The following is a 14,626-nucleotide window of genomic DNA, read 5'->3' as shown; positions in this document are numbered from 1 at the left end:
TCTTCTGGTCTTATTGTATCGTGCATGATCATATTTCTGTTTCTCAAACCATGAATCTAAACTTAATGCTGCACTTACTTGTATATCATCATATTCTGACTTTATCCTGAGTCCCAGTTCTCCATGTATAGTCCCAGACTTTGACTCCATATCCCTCTTTTGGCATCTAGGTGGAAGTTCCTGCTCCTGCCGTCGTTCCGCCTGTCATGGATCTCAGCTTCTTGCCACCCGCCGATAATCCCGAGGCGGCGTTCGACATGATCGCCGCCGCTAACCTCTTTCAGCCCGCCGCCACGCTCGATCTGGACTCTACTCCGGCCCCCGATACCGAAGAGCCGGCCACCGCAGATCCAGAGGAGGACGCTCTCACCGGAGAACTAGAGGCCAGCGTGGATCAGGTTCTATCAGAGGAGAAGGCTGAGGAGGAGGGAGAGGAGGAAGAGGAGATCCCATTGGAGGAGGATCAAAAGGAGGAGGAGGAGATCGCCTTGGAGGAGGAAGCTAAGGGAGAGGAAGAGGAGATTCCCTTAGAGGAGGTACATCGTCATCACTGCGTATGAATTGTTTTTAATGTAATCAGCAGGAAGAAGCATTAGATGTTAATATTTTGCTTATGCTGCTCATATATCAGCATAATATAGAGTGTAGTTCTTCTTCTATTGGCTTTTTTAAACTAACAACACATGAGGGAAGGAGAAGAGTAAACATGAGACATCACAGGAAGTTTCTTTGGTGTTTCAGACGGCAGCAGCACCAGTGGAGGAAGAGCTCAGTCCTGCAGAGACGGCGGCTCCAGTCGAGGAGCCTGCTGAGGTTCCAGCTGCAGCTCCAGTCGCGGCCGCCCCTGCCGTGGCCGCTCCAGCCGTAGCCGCTCCAGCCGTGGCCGATCCAGCAGGAGTCAGTCTGAGCATCAGTCAAGGTAATCTCACTCCTTCAAGACTTTATAACATCTACAGAGTATCACCTTCAGGCAGAGAGAGTTTGAAAAATATTCACCCTTTTCTGTTTGTTTGCTTGTTAGATGTGGACGGGCTGATCACGCAAGCTCTGCTGACCGGAGACTTCGAGGGAGCCGTGGAGCTCTGTCTCCATGACAACCGCATGGCAGACAGCATCATCCTGGCCATCGCCGGCGGGGCCGATCTCTTGGAGAAAACCCAGAAGAAGTATTTCACAAAGACACACAGCAAGATCACCAAGGTAACGACCAGGAGGACGATTTTTTTTTTTTCAATGCTACTTAACCCTCCTGTTGTCCACGTGTCAAGGAAGGAAGGGAGGAAGAAGGGAGGAAGGGAGGAAGGAAGGAAAGAAAGAAAGGAGGATGGAAGGGAGGAAGAAGGAAGGAAGGAAAGAAAGGAGGATGGAAGGGAGGAAGAAGGAAGAAAAGGAGGATGGAAAGGAGGAAGGAAGGAAAGAAAGGAAGGGAGGAAGAAGGAAGGAAGGAAGGAAAGAAAGATGGAAGGGAGGAAGAAGGAAGGAAAGGAGGGAGGGAGGAAGGGAGGACGAAGGAAGGAAGGAAGGGAGGACGAAGGAAGGAAGGAAGGAAGAAGGAAGGAAAGGAGAGAGGAAGGGAGGAAGAAGGAAGAAAAGGAGGGAGGGAGGAAGAAGGAAGGAAAGAAAGGAGGATGAAAGGGAGGAAGAAGGAAGGGAGGGAGGACAAACGAAGGAAGGAAGAAGGAAGGAAAGGAAGGAAGGGACAGTCAAAACAGACAGGGTTGACCCGGGAGGACGACAGGAAGGTTAATGTTTTCTGTGTATTATTATTATTATTATTATTATTATTATTATTATTACTAATCGATGACATCACTGTTTTTGTTGCTGCAGCTGATCAGCGCCGTGGTGATGAAAGACTGGCACGACATCCTGAAGACGTGCGAGCTGCAGAACTGGAAGGAAGCTCTGGCTGCCGTCATGACGTACGCTCAGCCGGAGGAGTTCTCATCCCTCTGTGGTCAGTTTAAGATCATTCATTCCTGTCCTCCACCTTAATCAGTGTGTTCTCTGCCTTCTTTTATTACATTTAAATAAGTCTGTGCTCTCTTATTGACTGTTTTCTGTCCGTTAGACCTCCTCGGGGGCCGTCTGGAGGCAGCAGAGGAGGCTCAGCTTCAAGCTCAGGCCTGTCTGTGTTACATCTGTGCCGGCAACGTGGAGAGACTCGTGTCCTGTTGGACCAGAGCTCAGGACGGACACTGTCCTCTGTCTCTGCAGGTGTGTAGGAAGCAGGGACTCAGCAGCTGCATTGAACGCTGCATGTAAAAGATGAAAAGATGTATAATACAAGAATAAAATGCAGAATTTTTGTGAGATTAGGGCAAGCAAACAATAACCAAAACAAGAGAAATGTGCAGAAGGAGCCAATAAAGTAAAGTTATACAGACAAATGCATACAAAAGCTACACAAAAATATGAAAAACTAAGTTGTTACAAGTGTAAGGAGAAAGGAAACAATTTACTGATGCATGGAATATATAAAAAAATGTAATGTTTAAGGTGGAACTCGATGTGAGAAATCTGTAGAAAATGATCACCTAACTGCAGTTTCCATCAGCATGGAGAGCTTAGAGCAGCTACAGAGACAGATATCTTCCTCAGGAGTTGATGTGAGACCAAAACAGAGCTAAAATTAGCATAAATATTGAACTTATATACATGTGTGGTGACCAGGCGGGGAGTTCCGGTCCTCTGAAATGAGGCCAACGCAGAAGTAACTTAGAGCTGCATTCTAGCAAAAGGCCACCAGGGGGCGACCGTCTCTATACAAGTCAATGGAGAATTCACCAACTTCTCACTTGATTTCTAACCTCAGTAAACGTTTTCAAAATGTGTTTATGGTCTCAATCGCTAGTTTAAAGCCTTCTTCAATGCAGTATGATGTTCATTTGGGACATTTTGGCCTCCCTGATTTTATATGTGACGATAAAGCAGGGTATGCATTAGGGCGTGGCTACGTCCTGATTGACAGGTTGATTGACCAATGTCCTCGAGATCCAGCCCTCGCAACCATAGCAACCTCCCCGCTCTGCCCATGACTCCGCCTCATGCCCATATAAGTAGAGTCCATGTTTTTATTTTTCCCAGCATGCACCTGAAATTTTCAAGATGACGCTGCCTAGATTCGAAACTATTGGCAGCAGTCCACAAACCAATGGGTGACATCACGGATGTTACGTCCATTTCTTTTATACAGTCTATGGTGGTGACTGTAAATGAATGCTGGATCAGTAAAAACAGTTAAAACAACCATAAAAACCTATAAAATGACTAATTTTGGGTTTCCCCCAAATGACCTAAAAAATGTTCCTGCAGCTTTAATGTTCATCTTTAATCATGTTAATATAAAATGTTTCCTCCTCTCAGGACCTGGTGGAGAAGGTGGTGGTGATGCGGCGTGCGGTCGAGCAGACTCAGCACTCGGGTCCCGCTGCTATCGGCATCCTGCTGGCTGAGAAGATGAGTCAGTACGCCGGCTTACTGGCCTCACAGGGCAGCTTGTCCACCGCCATCACATACCTGCCTGACAACACCAACCAGGTACATATACGTAACACAGTTCAAATGGAGGTTAGTTTGGAGACAGTGTGGAAAGGATTCTGTAATTTAGTTAAAAAGAGGAGTTAAGATATAGTAAATCATTCCTTATTAACACACATCATGGTGGAACAGTTAAAATATGGACACACCTTTACATTTATGATGACCCCTATAGTTTAATGCTGCATTTACTTGAAATGGGAATTCAGATGTTTGACTTCAGCAGAATATTTGTGTTTGAGGTTTTTTTCTATTTCTGTATTTAAAAAAAATCTTCCTACAAGTTCAAAAGAAATGACCAATGATTCAATTCACTTCAATTCAATTTTATTTTTATAGAGCAGGTCTAGACAGTACTCTTTAATTTGATTTAATTTAAAGAGATCCAACATTCCCACATGAGCAGCACTTAGTGACAGCAGCAAGGAAAAACTCTGCTTTATAACAATATAAGAGAAACCTGAAGCAGAGCTGAACGTAGAGTTAATGATGAAATTAAATACTAGAAAACTTCCTCCCTTCCTTCCTTCCTTCCTTCCTTCCTCCCTCCTTTCCTCCCTTCCTCCCTCCCTTCTTCCTTTCCTCCCTTCCTTCCTCCCTCCTTTTCTTCTTCCTCCCTTCCTTTCCTCACTTCCTTCCTCCCTCCTTTCCTTCTTTCCTTCCTCCCTCCTTTCCTCCCTCCTTTCCTTCTTTCCTTCCTTCCTTCCTTCCTTCCTTCCTTCCTCCCTCCCTCCCCCCTTCCTTCCTCCCTCCTTTCCTCCCTTCTTCCTTTTCTCCCTTCCTCCCTCCCTTCCTTCCTCCCTCCTTTCCCGAGTATAGTATCAGCCTCATGCTTCATTGTGCTTAGAAATGCAAACACACACACACACATTAATCAAAGTCTTCTCTCCTCTCTCCTCTCTAGATCGCCGTGCAGCAGCTCCGTGATCGTCTCAGCCGAGCTCTCGGTCAGCAGCAGGCGGCGGCCGTCGCTCCCGCAGCTCCGGTTCAAACCCCGAGACCTCAGCTGGCGGCTCCTCGAGCTCCTCAGCAGCACGGCTCGTCTCTGCCCCGACACCCCTTCACTCCGGTCCAACCCGCCATGATGCCTCAGCCCACCCCTGCAGCTCCTGCACCCATGCCTACACCCGCCTCCGCCCCTCCACAGCAGCAGTATTATCAACCAGTATGTTCCTCTGACTTCACTTTACAACGATTCAACTTTATTTTTTTTTTTACTTTAATCTTAATCTGTGTGAAAGCTGCTGTTTAGATTTAAAACATCAGGACTCACACAGATTAAGGGGATTATTAAAAAATGAGGGCAGACTGGTCTTCTTCCTGTTTTCTCCTCTTAACTCTCCTGTCGTCCTCCCGGGTCAAATTGACCCCGTCTGTTTTGACTGTTCCTTCCTTCCTTCCTTTCTTCCTTCCTTCCTTCCTTCCTTCCTTCCTCCCTCCCTCCCTCCCTCCCTGCCTCCCTCCCTCCTTTTCTCTCTCTCCTTCCTCCCTCCTTCTTTCCTTCCTTTCTTCCTTCTTTCCTCCCTCCCTCCTTCTCTCTTTCTTTCCTCCCCCTTCCTTCCTCCCTTCCTTCTTTCCTCTGTCCTTCTTTGCCTCCTTCCTTGTTTCCTTCTTTCCTTTCCTCCCTTCCTTCCTTCCTCCCTCTTTTCACCTCCTTCCTTCCTCCCTTCCTTCTTTCCCTCTTTCCTCCCTCCCTCCTACCTTTCTTCCTTCCTCATTTCCTCCATCCTTCCTTTCCTTCCTCCCTTCCTTCTTTCCCTCTTTCCTCCCTTCCTCTTTTCCTTTCTCCCTCCTCCTTCCTTCTTCCCTCCCTCCTTCCTTTCTTCCTTCCTTATTTCCTCCTCCCCTCCTTTCCTCCCTCCCTCCCTCCTTTCCTTCCTTCCTTCCTTCCTTCCTTCCTTCCTTCCTCTCTCCTTCTTCCCTTCATTCCTTAACTCGAGGATAACAGGAGGGTTAAAAAACATCTCCAGGTTTCATACTAACTAATCATCTGAAGTGTGCTCATTGCTGTTGTGTTGTAATCATGTCATTAATTTAATTATTTCCATTCTAGCCGGGGTTTAAATCACATTCCTGATTCCTTAAAAGCTAGAAAATAATGCAGATTATTTAACATACAATCGTTTTAATGTTCCTGTAATTTGAACCCTGGCTCTGTCTACTAGTCCAGTGCTTTTGTTGTGGTGTTTTTTTGGTGTGTGTCCCCTCTTCCTCCTCCTCCTCCTCCTCCTCCTTTCCATGGTGCAGCCATCATTGGTATGTGCTGTGTGTGTCTTTGTGTGCTTCAGGTGAGGGCTGCCTCCACTGTCACCTCCTGGAGTAACCAAACTCCCACAGCCCTCCCCAATGTTCCTCCTCCTCCTCTGCAAGTAGGAAACGCCCCAGAGCAGCAGGTACACTGACCCGCCCCACCGACCCCGACACACACCACCACGACTGATGTTTACTGATGCTTACTGATGTTTTTACACTAATTGTGGACTTCTTTTAATTATTCAATTTACAGAACTGTGTTTTTTTTATTGTTTTGACTAATGCCTGAAACCCCAGACTTCTTTTTTGGTTGCTGTGGTAACGCCCAGACTTCTTTTTTGGTTGCTGTGGTAACGCCCAGATTTTTTTTTTGGTTGCTGTGGTAACGCCCAGACTTCTGTTTTGGTTGCTGTGGTAACGCCCAGACTTCTGTTTTGGTTGCTGTGGTAACGCCCAGACTTCTGTTTTGGTTGCTGTGGTAACGCCCAGACTTCTTTTTTGGTTGCTGTGGTAACGCCCAGAATTCTTTTTTGGTTGCTGTGGCAACGCCCAGAATTCTGTTTTGGTTGCTGTGGTAACGCCTAGAATTCTGTTTTGGTTGCTGTGATAACCCCAGCTTCTGTTTTGGATGCTGTGGTACTGCCCAGACTTCTTTTTTTGGTTGTTGTGGTAACACCCCCCCCCCCCCCCTCCCTCACTACCATCACTACTACCTGACCTCCTGCTGCTCCTCTGACACTCTGAGACACGACTCGTTACTCCTCTCATTTGCTTCTTAACTCCATTTGGAAATCATTTTTAACACTCTTAACATCTGTGTGCCTCTGCTGCTCCTCACAATCAAACATAACATCACTTAAATACTGTAGTTGCATGCTGCCGTTTTATATTATTTAATTTAATTTTCACGCCCACAGAAGAGGTTAATTTAACTCAGGACTATTCTGCCCTCACTCAACACCTGACTTTATTCTTATAAAGAGGAAAACAACACAGCTCCATCCTCTTTTTATAGAACTCAGTGGTCACTTATTCTATCTTTTATCTTAAAATCCAGTTTCATATTTTTCTTTTTTCTTTCTGTGTCCGCAGGTCGAACCTCCAAACCCGATGTACGGGATGCCAGCACCCGGCACAGCTGCTGCTGCTCCACCTCCATCCTCCACCACTCCTGCCTACATGTACTCCCATCAGTACCAGCGTAAGTGTTTTACAAACTCCTTTACTACAACGATATTTGACTTTAGAGGAAAGAAAAAAGGAATCTTTCATCAAGCATCTCCGTCTCTTAAAGATGTTTTATAAACAACTGTGGCAAACATTTCATTTTAGAAATGTTTGGCTCCTATAAAAATATCTGCTCTATTCTCTAATATTAATATTATTCACTAACACTGTGGTATGAATATTATTTTTAGTGTGTTTTTTTCTTTGCCTGTTTTGAGTCTTGAGCTAAACTTAAAGCACGTTAGCATGCACTGTTTGATATCTAGTCTTTATATTTCTACAGTCTGTCCTGTTGCATGATACAGTTAAAGGATAAAGCTGCAGGTTTTCTAGATTTTTCTCATTGTTAACAAATCTCATGTGCAGAGTCAAACCAAATATGAACTGATCTACTTAAAAGTATTTGCATCTAAAGCCTCATATATATTATTCCTCTGTGCCACAGACCTCCATTATTGTTCAAAAGCTATTTATAAACATAGACTGTATAAAAGAAATGGACGTAACATCCATGACGGTTTGTGGACTGCTGCTCGTAAGCCAATAGTTTCTAATCTAGGCAGCGCCATCTTGAAAATTTCAGGTGCATGCTGGGAAAAATAAAAACACAGATTCTACTTATATGGGCATGAGGCGGGGGCCATGGGCGGAGCGGGGAGGTTGCTATGGTTGCGAGGGCTGGATCTCGAGGACATTGGTCAATCAACCTGTCAATCAGGACGTAGCCACGCCCTAATGCATACCCTGCTTTATCGTCACATATAAAATCAGAGAGGCCAAAATGTCCCAAATGAACATCATACTGCATTGAAGAAGGCTTTAAACTAGCGATTGAGACCATAAACACATTTTGAAAACGTTTACTGAGGTTAGAAATCAAGTGAGAAGTTGGTGAATTCTCCATTGACTTGTATAGAGACGGCCGCCCCCTGGTGGCCTTTTGCTAGAATGCAGTTCTAAGTTACTTCCTGGTTGGCCTCATTTCAGAGGACCAGAACTCCCCGCCTGTTTATAACCCATCAGTTCGTCCCACCGCTGCACTATGTGACACATTCCTGCAGCACCATGAACATTACAGTCACGTTAGCTTGTTTAGAAACGGCTCCAAAGACTAAAAGGTCAGTTTCTGGTCAGTCAGAGTTCTTATGACGCTTTTTCCAACAACATCAGACATAAAAATGTGTTTATAGTTGTTTCAATCGGCTTCTCTCAAAGGCAGAGTGAAAACTGACCGTCACAGAGAGGAGGGAGGCGTGAAATGGTTTAAATATGGAGATAATCGTGCATATTTTCAGACAGCATCTCCTGAAAAAAGGCAGTCACAGTGTTGCACTCGTTTGAGATAGAAAATAGTTGCATTCAGAGTGAAAAAGAAGAGCTGGAGAGAGAAAACAGTTAAGATAGAATAAACAGTGTGTGGTCAGTTGTGCAAAAATAAAGAATATAAGAGGTGAAAGCGCCCCTCTTTCTGATGGACATGTGACTGTTTCTGTATCAGCCATGGGGGGGGAGGGGGGGTAGTGGTGGAGCAGGTCTGTGAGGTAGGGGCCAGGTTGTTAAGTGATTTGTGGGTGAGCAGGAGGATTTTGAATTGTATACGGTGTGAGATGGGGAGCCAGTGCAGTTTTTAGAGGACAAGGGTGGTGTGTGTAAAATATATAAGATATATCAGGGTTCAGACTCACATATAAAACTCCTAAGTAGATCAGTTCTTTGTTAGTTTGACTCCAGTCATGAGATGAGTTAATAATAAGAAGAGAAACACAGAGAATCTCATCCTTTAACCTATAAGAGTTTATTTCTCTAACATCTGTTGTATCCCGTGTGACTCCCAGCTTACCCCCAGGTCAACCATTACCCCCCTGGAGCTGGGGGGACACCTATCTATCAGCCTCTTCAGTACTCCTCTGCTGCTGCGCCTCCTGCCGAACCCCCCGGCTTTCTCTCTCAGTACACGCAGCAGCCCGTCCCCTCTCAGCCTGCGCCTCCTTTCTACTCCGTACATCCTCCCATCAGCCAGTGTTTGTCCTCTTCTCCTCCTTCACATCCTCCTTTCTTTCCAAACGCCGCCTCCTCCTCCTCCTCTGCTGCTGCCTCTTCTTCTTCTGCCTCCTCCTATGCTGCTCCTCCTTCCTCCGGAGGGTCTTTCCAGCATGGCGGTCCAGGATCTCCTGTGTCCTACATGCCTCCTCCTCCTCCAGCGAGCGGAGTCTCAGGTACACAGCTCGACCCTGAGCTGGTCCCCGCCTCTCAGAGAACAGGTCTGCACGGCTCTGATCATCCTCTCTGACTCTGTCTGCTCATCTCTGGGCACCGTTTCCTCTGTTTCAGTCCAAAAACTTACTAATTATAGTTAGTCCAAAAGTTCATTAACTGTATTAATCCATCAGTTTATTAATTATATTTAGTTTAACAGTTTATTAATTAGATTTAGTTCAATAATTTATTAATTAGATTTCTTCCAAAAGTTCACTAATTATATCTAGTTCAAGAGTTTAATTATATTTATTCTAAAAGTGTATTACTTATAGCTAGTTCATGAGTTTATTAATTATATTTCTCTATAGAAGGCTTTATAATACTTTCATATGTGCAGAAGTATTCTAGTCCTCTATAAGTGGAGGACTAGAGTACTATATATGAATATTATAATGAGATGTCATTATTAATGAGATATCTGCTGCTTAAATATTTACAGTTTCTACTTCATAAACAATTTAACTTTAAAGAAGCCTCATTACATTTTAACAGTTGCATTTTAAACTTAATTATTTCATCATTTTAAAGTCAATACAAAATTTTGAATTATTCATTCAAATTAAATATTTTTCCATATATTTTAACTTTTAATTATATTAATGCATCATTAAATATAAACTTACTGAATTTACGTTGATAGTTATTTTAAAGTTATAGTTATTATTAATTCATATTAATTAGACAGCATAAAAGTCTGTTATCGGTCATTATATTCACTGCAGACATCAAACAGCAGTAAAGACAGACAGACTGTGCTTTATAGAATAAAACACCAACAAGTCTGATTTTAACTTTCTCTAAAATAAAAATGTTTATTTATTATTTTCTACCGTCTAAATCAGGGGCGTCCAAACTATTCCATAAAGGTTCGTGTAGCTGCAGGTTTTCATTCCAACCAAGCAGGAGCACACCAGACTGGATTCATTTAATCAGCTGATCTCAGTCTTCAAACAGCTGATTGATCAAATGGTTTGCTCTTGACTGGTTGGAACTAAAACCTGCAGCTACATGAAGCTTTATAGAATAGTTTGGACATGCCTGGTCTTAATCATCTTCAGGAGATAAAATCAGGTCAGTGCGGACAGAGAAAGTTAAAATTAGTGATGTTAGAACTTAATGTCTGTCTTTTTCAGCAAAACTCAACAGTGACAGTCATGAGTTCATCATCATCATCATCATCATCATCATCATCATCAGGCTCCCCCATCCAAACTTAACAGCTTTATAAATATAAACTAGATTTTAATTCATGGCGCTTCAGTAGAAACAGTTTGTTGTTAGATGGATGAAAGCAGTTAAGTTTGAATAATAAAAATAAAAGAGGTCACCTGGATGAAGACAACAGGGAGGATCATGATTATAAATTATCAGCTTTCTGGAATCAAACATCTAAAAATAAAGACGACTTGTTTCCTGTCGGCATTTTGCATGAACTGATTTACTGAAAACATGAATTTTACCATCAATGAAAATGACTTAAATCATTAAATAATTACAAACGTATCATTTTAATCTAAATACAATAGTTTTATTATTATTAAAGTTGCAACACAATCAATCAATCAATCACTCAATGCACCATCGTAGATTTAAAGTTGGAATCATCTGTCAAGCCTTTCAATCAAATCTATCAATACAAAAACTGATCAAACATATTTAAAAAGATTAAATAAATATGTGTAACAGAGAGAGAGAGAAAGAGAGAGAGAATGATTGAGATGTTTGTTCTTTCAGGGCCTCAGAACGGCTGGAACGATCCTCCAGCTCTGAGCAGATCATCTAAGAAGAAGGTAAACATAAAAACCCTTCCTCCCTCCTTCCTTCCTTCTTCCTTTCCTTCCTTCTTCTCTCCTTTCCTTCCTTCTTCCTTCCTTTCCTTCCTTCTCCCTTTCCTTCCTTCTCTACCTCCTTCCTCCCTCCTTTCCTTCATCCCTCCCTCCTTTCTTCCTACCTCCTTTCCTTCCTTCTTCCCTTCCTTCTTCCTTCCCTCCTTCCATTCCTTCCTTCCTCCCTCCTTCCTTCTTCCTTTCCTTTCCTTCCTTCTTCCTTCTTTCCTCCCTCCTTCCTTCTTCCTTTCCTTTCCTTCCTTCTTCCTTCCTTCCTCCCTGCTTCCTCCCTCCTTTTCCTTCCTTCTTCCTTCCTTCCTTCCTTCCTCCTTCCTTTCCTTCCTTCTACCTTCCCTCCTCCCTCCCTCCTTCCTCCTGACTCCTGTTCATCGCCGTCTGTATTCAGACACAAATAAACACACATTTTAAAATAAATCCAACATGTCTCGTTATCCAGCCGATGATCCCAGGGAACTACACCCCTCCTACCCCCATCACCGCTCCCATCATGGCTCCGCTGGGCGGCGACCCTCAGGCCCAGCCGGTGTCAGCCCCTCAGCAGATGGGTCAGGGGCCGAACGCGGGCCAGGGGCCGAACGCGGGCCAGGGGCCGAACGCGGGCCCGTTCTCAGGCATGCAGCAGCAGCAGCAGCAGCAGCAGTTCTCTCCTCCACCTATGAACCCCGCAATGCCCAAAACCAGCATGGAGGGAGCACCAGGAGCCCCGACAGGAGACATCATACAGGTAGAGCTGCAACATACACTCATCTTTATTTATTCTGGATTCATTAAAAAGTAGTAGTTTGGTCCTTTAAATGTGAGAAAATGGTGAAATCTCTATTCCTAAAGGCCAAAGTTCCCAAAATCAACTGTTTATTATCATAGGAAAGAAAAAAAAGAAAAAACAGAAAATAATCAAATGTGAGAAGCTGGAATCACAGACTGTGTGGATACATTTTCTTATAAGATGACTTAAAATGATTAAAAAATAGTAAATGAATAATCTTTATTTATTCTGGATTAATTAAAGAGTTGTTATTTGGTCCTTTTAAATATGAGACATTGAGACATTGTCTATATTCCTAAAGGTCAAAGGTGACGTCTTAAAAAAAAGTGAAATTATCCTTTAATTTTGAGATTTAATGTCCTCATTTATTCAGTTTTAAATCTACTGTATTAAACTGTGAACATGATTCTACCGATGACATCATCACCTTCTAGACATTTTAATTACATCATTCGACCGATGACATCATCACCTTCTAGACATTTTAATTACATCATTCGACCGATGACATCATCACCTTCTAGACATTTTAATGACGTCATTGGACCTTGTTTGACCTTCCAGCCCATGCAGTCGATCCCCGCTGAGAAGATCATGAAGAAGCCGATTCCTGACGAGCATCTGATCCTCAAGACCACGTTCGAGGGTTTGATCCAGAAGTGTTTGGCTGTAGCTACCGATCCCGTGAGTTAACGCTGAAGAACATCTTCATCATCATCATCATCTTCATCTTCATCAGTTTGTCTAACTCGCTCTTTTTATTCTAACAGCAAACTAAGAGGAAGCTCGATGATGCCAACAAACGTTTGGAGGCTCTTTACGACAAACTGAGAGAGCAGACGGTGAGTTTATAGACCCTCATCTGACCCCGTCTGTTTTCACTCTTCCTTCTTTCCTCCCTTCCTCCTTCCTTCCTCCTTCCTTCCTCCTTCCTTCCTTCTTTCCTTCCTTCTTCCTCCCTCCTTTCCTTCCTTCTTCCTTCCCTCCTTTCCTTCCCTCCTTCTTTCTTTCCTTCCTCCCTCCTTTCCTTCCTTCCTCCCTCCTTTCCTTCTTCCTTCCTTCCTCCCTCCTTCCTTTCCTTCCTTTCCTTCCTTCCTTCCTCCTTTCCTTTCTTATTCCTTCCCTCCTTCCTCCCTCCTTTCCTTCCTTCCTCACTCCCTCCTTTCCTTCCTTCCTCCCTCCCTCCTTCCTCATTTCCTTCTTCCTTCTTCCCTCCTTCCTTCCTTCCTCCCTCCTTTCCTTCTCCTCCCTCCCTCCTTCCTTCCTTCCCTCCTCCCTCCTTTCCTTCCTTCCTTCCTTCTTCCCTCATTTCCTTCCTTCTTCCTTCCTCCCTCCTTTCCTTCCTCCTTCCCTTCCTTCCTTGACTCGAGGGTTAATGTCATCTCTTCTCCGCAGCTCTCTCCCGCCATCGTCGGAGGACTTCACAACATCGCCCGGACTATCGAGTCTCGATCCTACGCCGAGGGTTTGAACATCCACACTCACATCGTCAGTAGCAGCAACTTCAGCGAGACGTCGGCCTTCATGCCCGTCCTCAAGGTCGTGCTGACACAAGCCAACAAACTCGGGGTCTGAGCTGAAGTTTAAAAAAAAACAAAAACACACAAAAATATCCCCCAACCACTCCTCTGAGTCTCGGACGAGCGGACAAGCGTCGACGGGTCCGATGGTTCGAGCTGGATATTTACAGCGGTTAAAATATTAACGATGAAGAATCCAGAGATGTATGAAATTACTGTTCAATTCTTCTTTGTGCCATTTTGTTTCTTTATTTTTTATTTTTTTAAAGGTGCAGTACGTAGAGTTTAGCAGCATCTAGCGGGACGGACCTGGCAGAGAGGATTCAGTCGGCTGCTGCTGCAATCTGCAACTTCACCACTAGATGGCGCTAAATATTACGGATTGCTCCTTTTTTTTAATTTTTATTTTTTTTAAATGTTTTCAACTCAAACACAAGCCATGCTATCAGTCGCACTCAGTGGTGAAAGTAAACTCTGAGATCCAGATGTTGTAAAAATACGGCTGCGACTAATTAACGTTGTTTTGTTTTTTCTTCGTTATGGATTTAATCTGTTAGTGACTTTATTTTCTCGTCTTTAAAATGTTAGAAAACTGTGATGAATGTTCCTAAAAGCCCCAAAAATTTAACCTCAAATGTTTTTGTTTATAGATGCAAGTAAAATTATTTTCATTGTCGATTAATCTGACGAATATTTACTTTTAGATTTTTGAGTGACGTTTTGAAATGTCTCGTTTTGTCCAAAATCCAAAATATTCAGTTGAAAATTGACAAATAATAAATAATCACATTTTCTGCTTTAAACATTGATTAAAGCAACGACTTGATTATCAAAATAGCCGCAAATTAATATTTAGTTGATGGATTAATTGACTAATTGTTGCAGCTCTAATTTAGTTTTGTTCACAACTCAACAATATGAATTAATTATACATTTAAGAAGCTGGAACCAGAAACATTTTAGCATTTTTTCTAAAGAAAAATTATTCAAAATAAAAAAAAATGATTAAAAGATGTCTCGTTTTGTTCTGCCAACAGTCCAAAACCCAAAATAATCAGTTTATTATCAGACTGTTTGCTTTAAAAGTGACTAAAGCAACGATTTTATTATCAAAATTAATCATTTATCGATCGATTAATTGACACATAACTTTAATTTTCTTTGTTTACGACCCAAAAAATATTCAGTTTGCTCTCAGAGGACAAAAATAAAAT

General features: G+C 43.1%; 1 protein-coding gene across 3 annotated transcripts in view; it reads left to right on the top strand.

The window, feature by feature from the left end:
• The window catches only part of sec31a (SEC31 homolog A, COPII coat complex component), a 30,242-nt gene extending 15,880 nt beyond the window's left edge, over nucleotides 1–14,362 (top strand). For 2 of the 3 annotated variants that reach the window (XM_053340031.1, XM_053340030.1), the window contains 15 exons: nucleotides 171–536; nucleotides 742–919; nucleotides 1,022–1,200; nucleotides 1,831–1,957; nucleotides 2,072–2,217; nucleotides 3,367–3,540; nucleotides 4,445–4,705; nucleotides 5,829–5,933; nucleotides 6,886–6,994; nucleotides 8,856–9,281; nucleotides 11,014–11,069; nucleotides 11,563–11,850; nucleotides 12,457–12,576; nucleotides 12,663–12,734; nucleotides 13,288–14,362. In XM_053340031.1, the coding sequence (XP_053196006.1) occupies nucleotides 171–536; nucleotides 742–919; nucleotides 1,022–1,200; nucleotides 1,831–1,957; nucleotides 2,072–2,217; nucleotides 3,367–3,540; nucleotides 4,445–4,705; nucleotides 5,829–5,933; nucleotides 6,886–6,994; nucleotides 8,856–9,281; nucleotides 11,014–11,069; nucleotides 11,563–11,850; nucleotides 12,457–12,576; nucleotides 12,663–12,734; nucleotides 13,288–13,467 (2,787 nt within the window). In that variant the 3' untranslated portion in view covers nucleotides 13,468–14,362. The remainder of the gene's footprint in view (nucleotides 1–170; nucleotides 537–741; nucleotides 920–1,021; nucleotides 1,201–1,830; nucleotides 1,958–2,071; nucleotides 2,218–3,366; nucleotides 3,541–4,444; nucleotides 4,706–5,828; nucleotides 5,934–6,885; nucleotides 6,995–8,855; nucleotides 9,282–11,013; nucleotides 11,070–11,562; nucleotides 11,851–12,456; nucleotides 12,577–12,662; nucleotides 12,735–13,287) is intronic. The other variant, XM_053340033.1, reaches the window with a different exon arrangement.
• The last annotated feature ends 264 nt before the right edge of the window (nucleotides 14,363–14,626 follow it).

Source organism: Scomber japonicus, chromosome 19 (genome assembly GCF_027409825.1).
Source record: "Scomber japonicus isolate fScoJap1 chromosome 19, fScoJap1.pri, whole genome shotgun sequence".
NCBI lineage: Eukaryota > Metazoa > Chordata > Actinopteri > Scombriformes > Scombridae > Scomber > Scomber japonicus.
The sequence above is the reverse complement of the archived record's forward strand: the minus strand, read 5'-3'. Positions and strand labels throughout refer to the sequence as shown.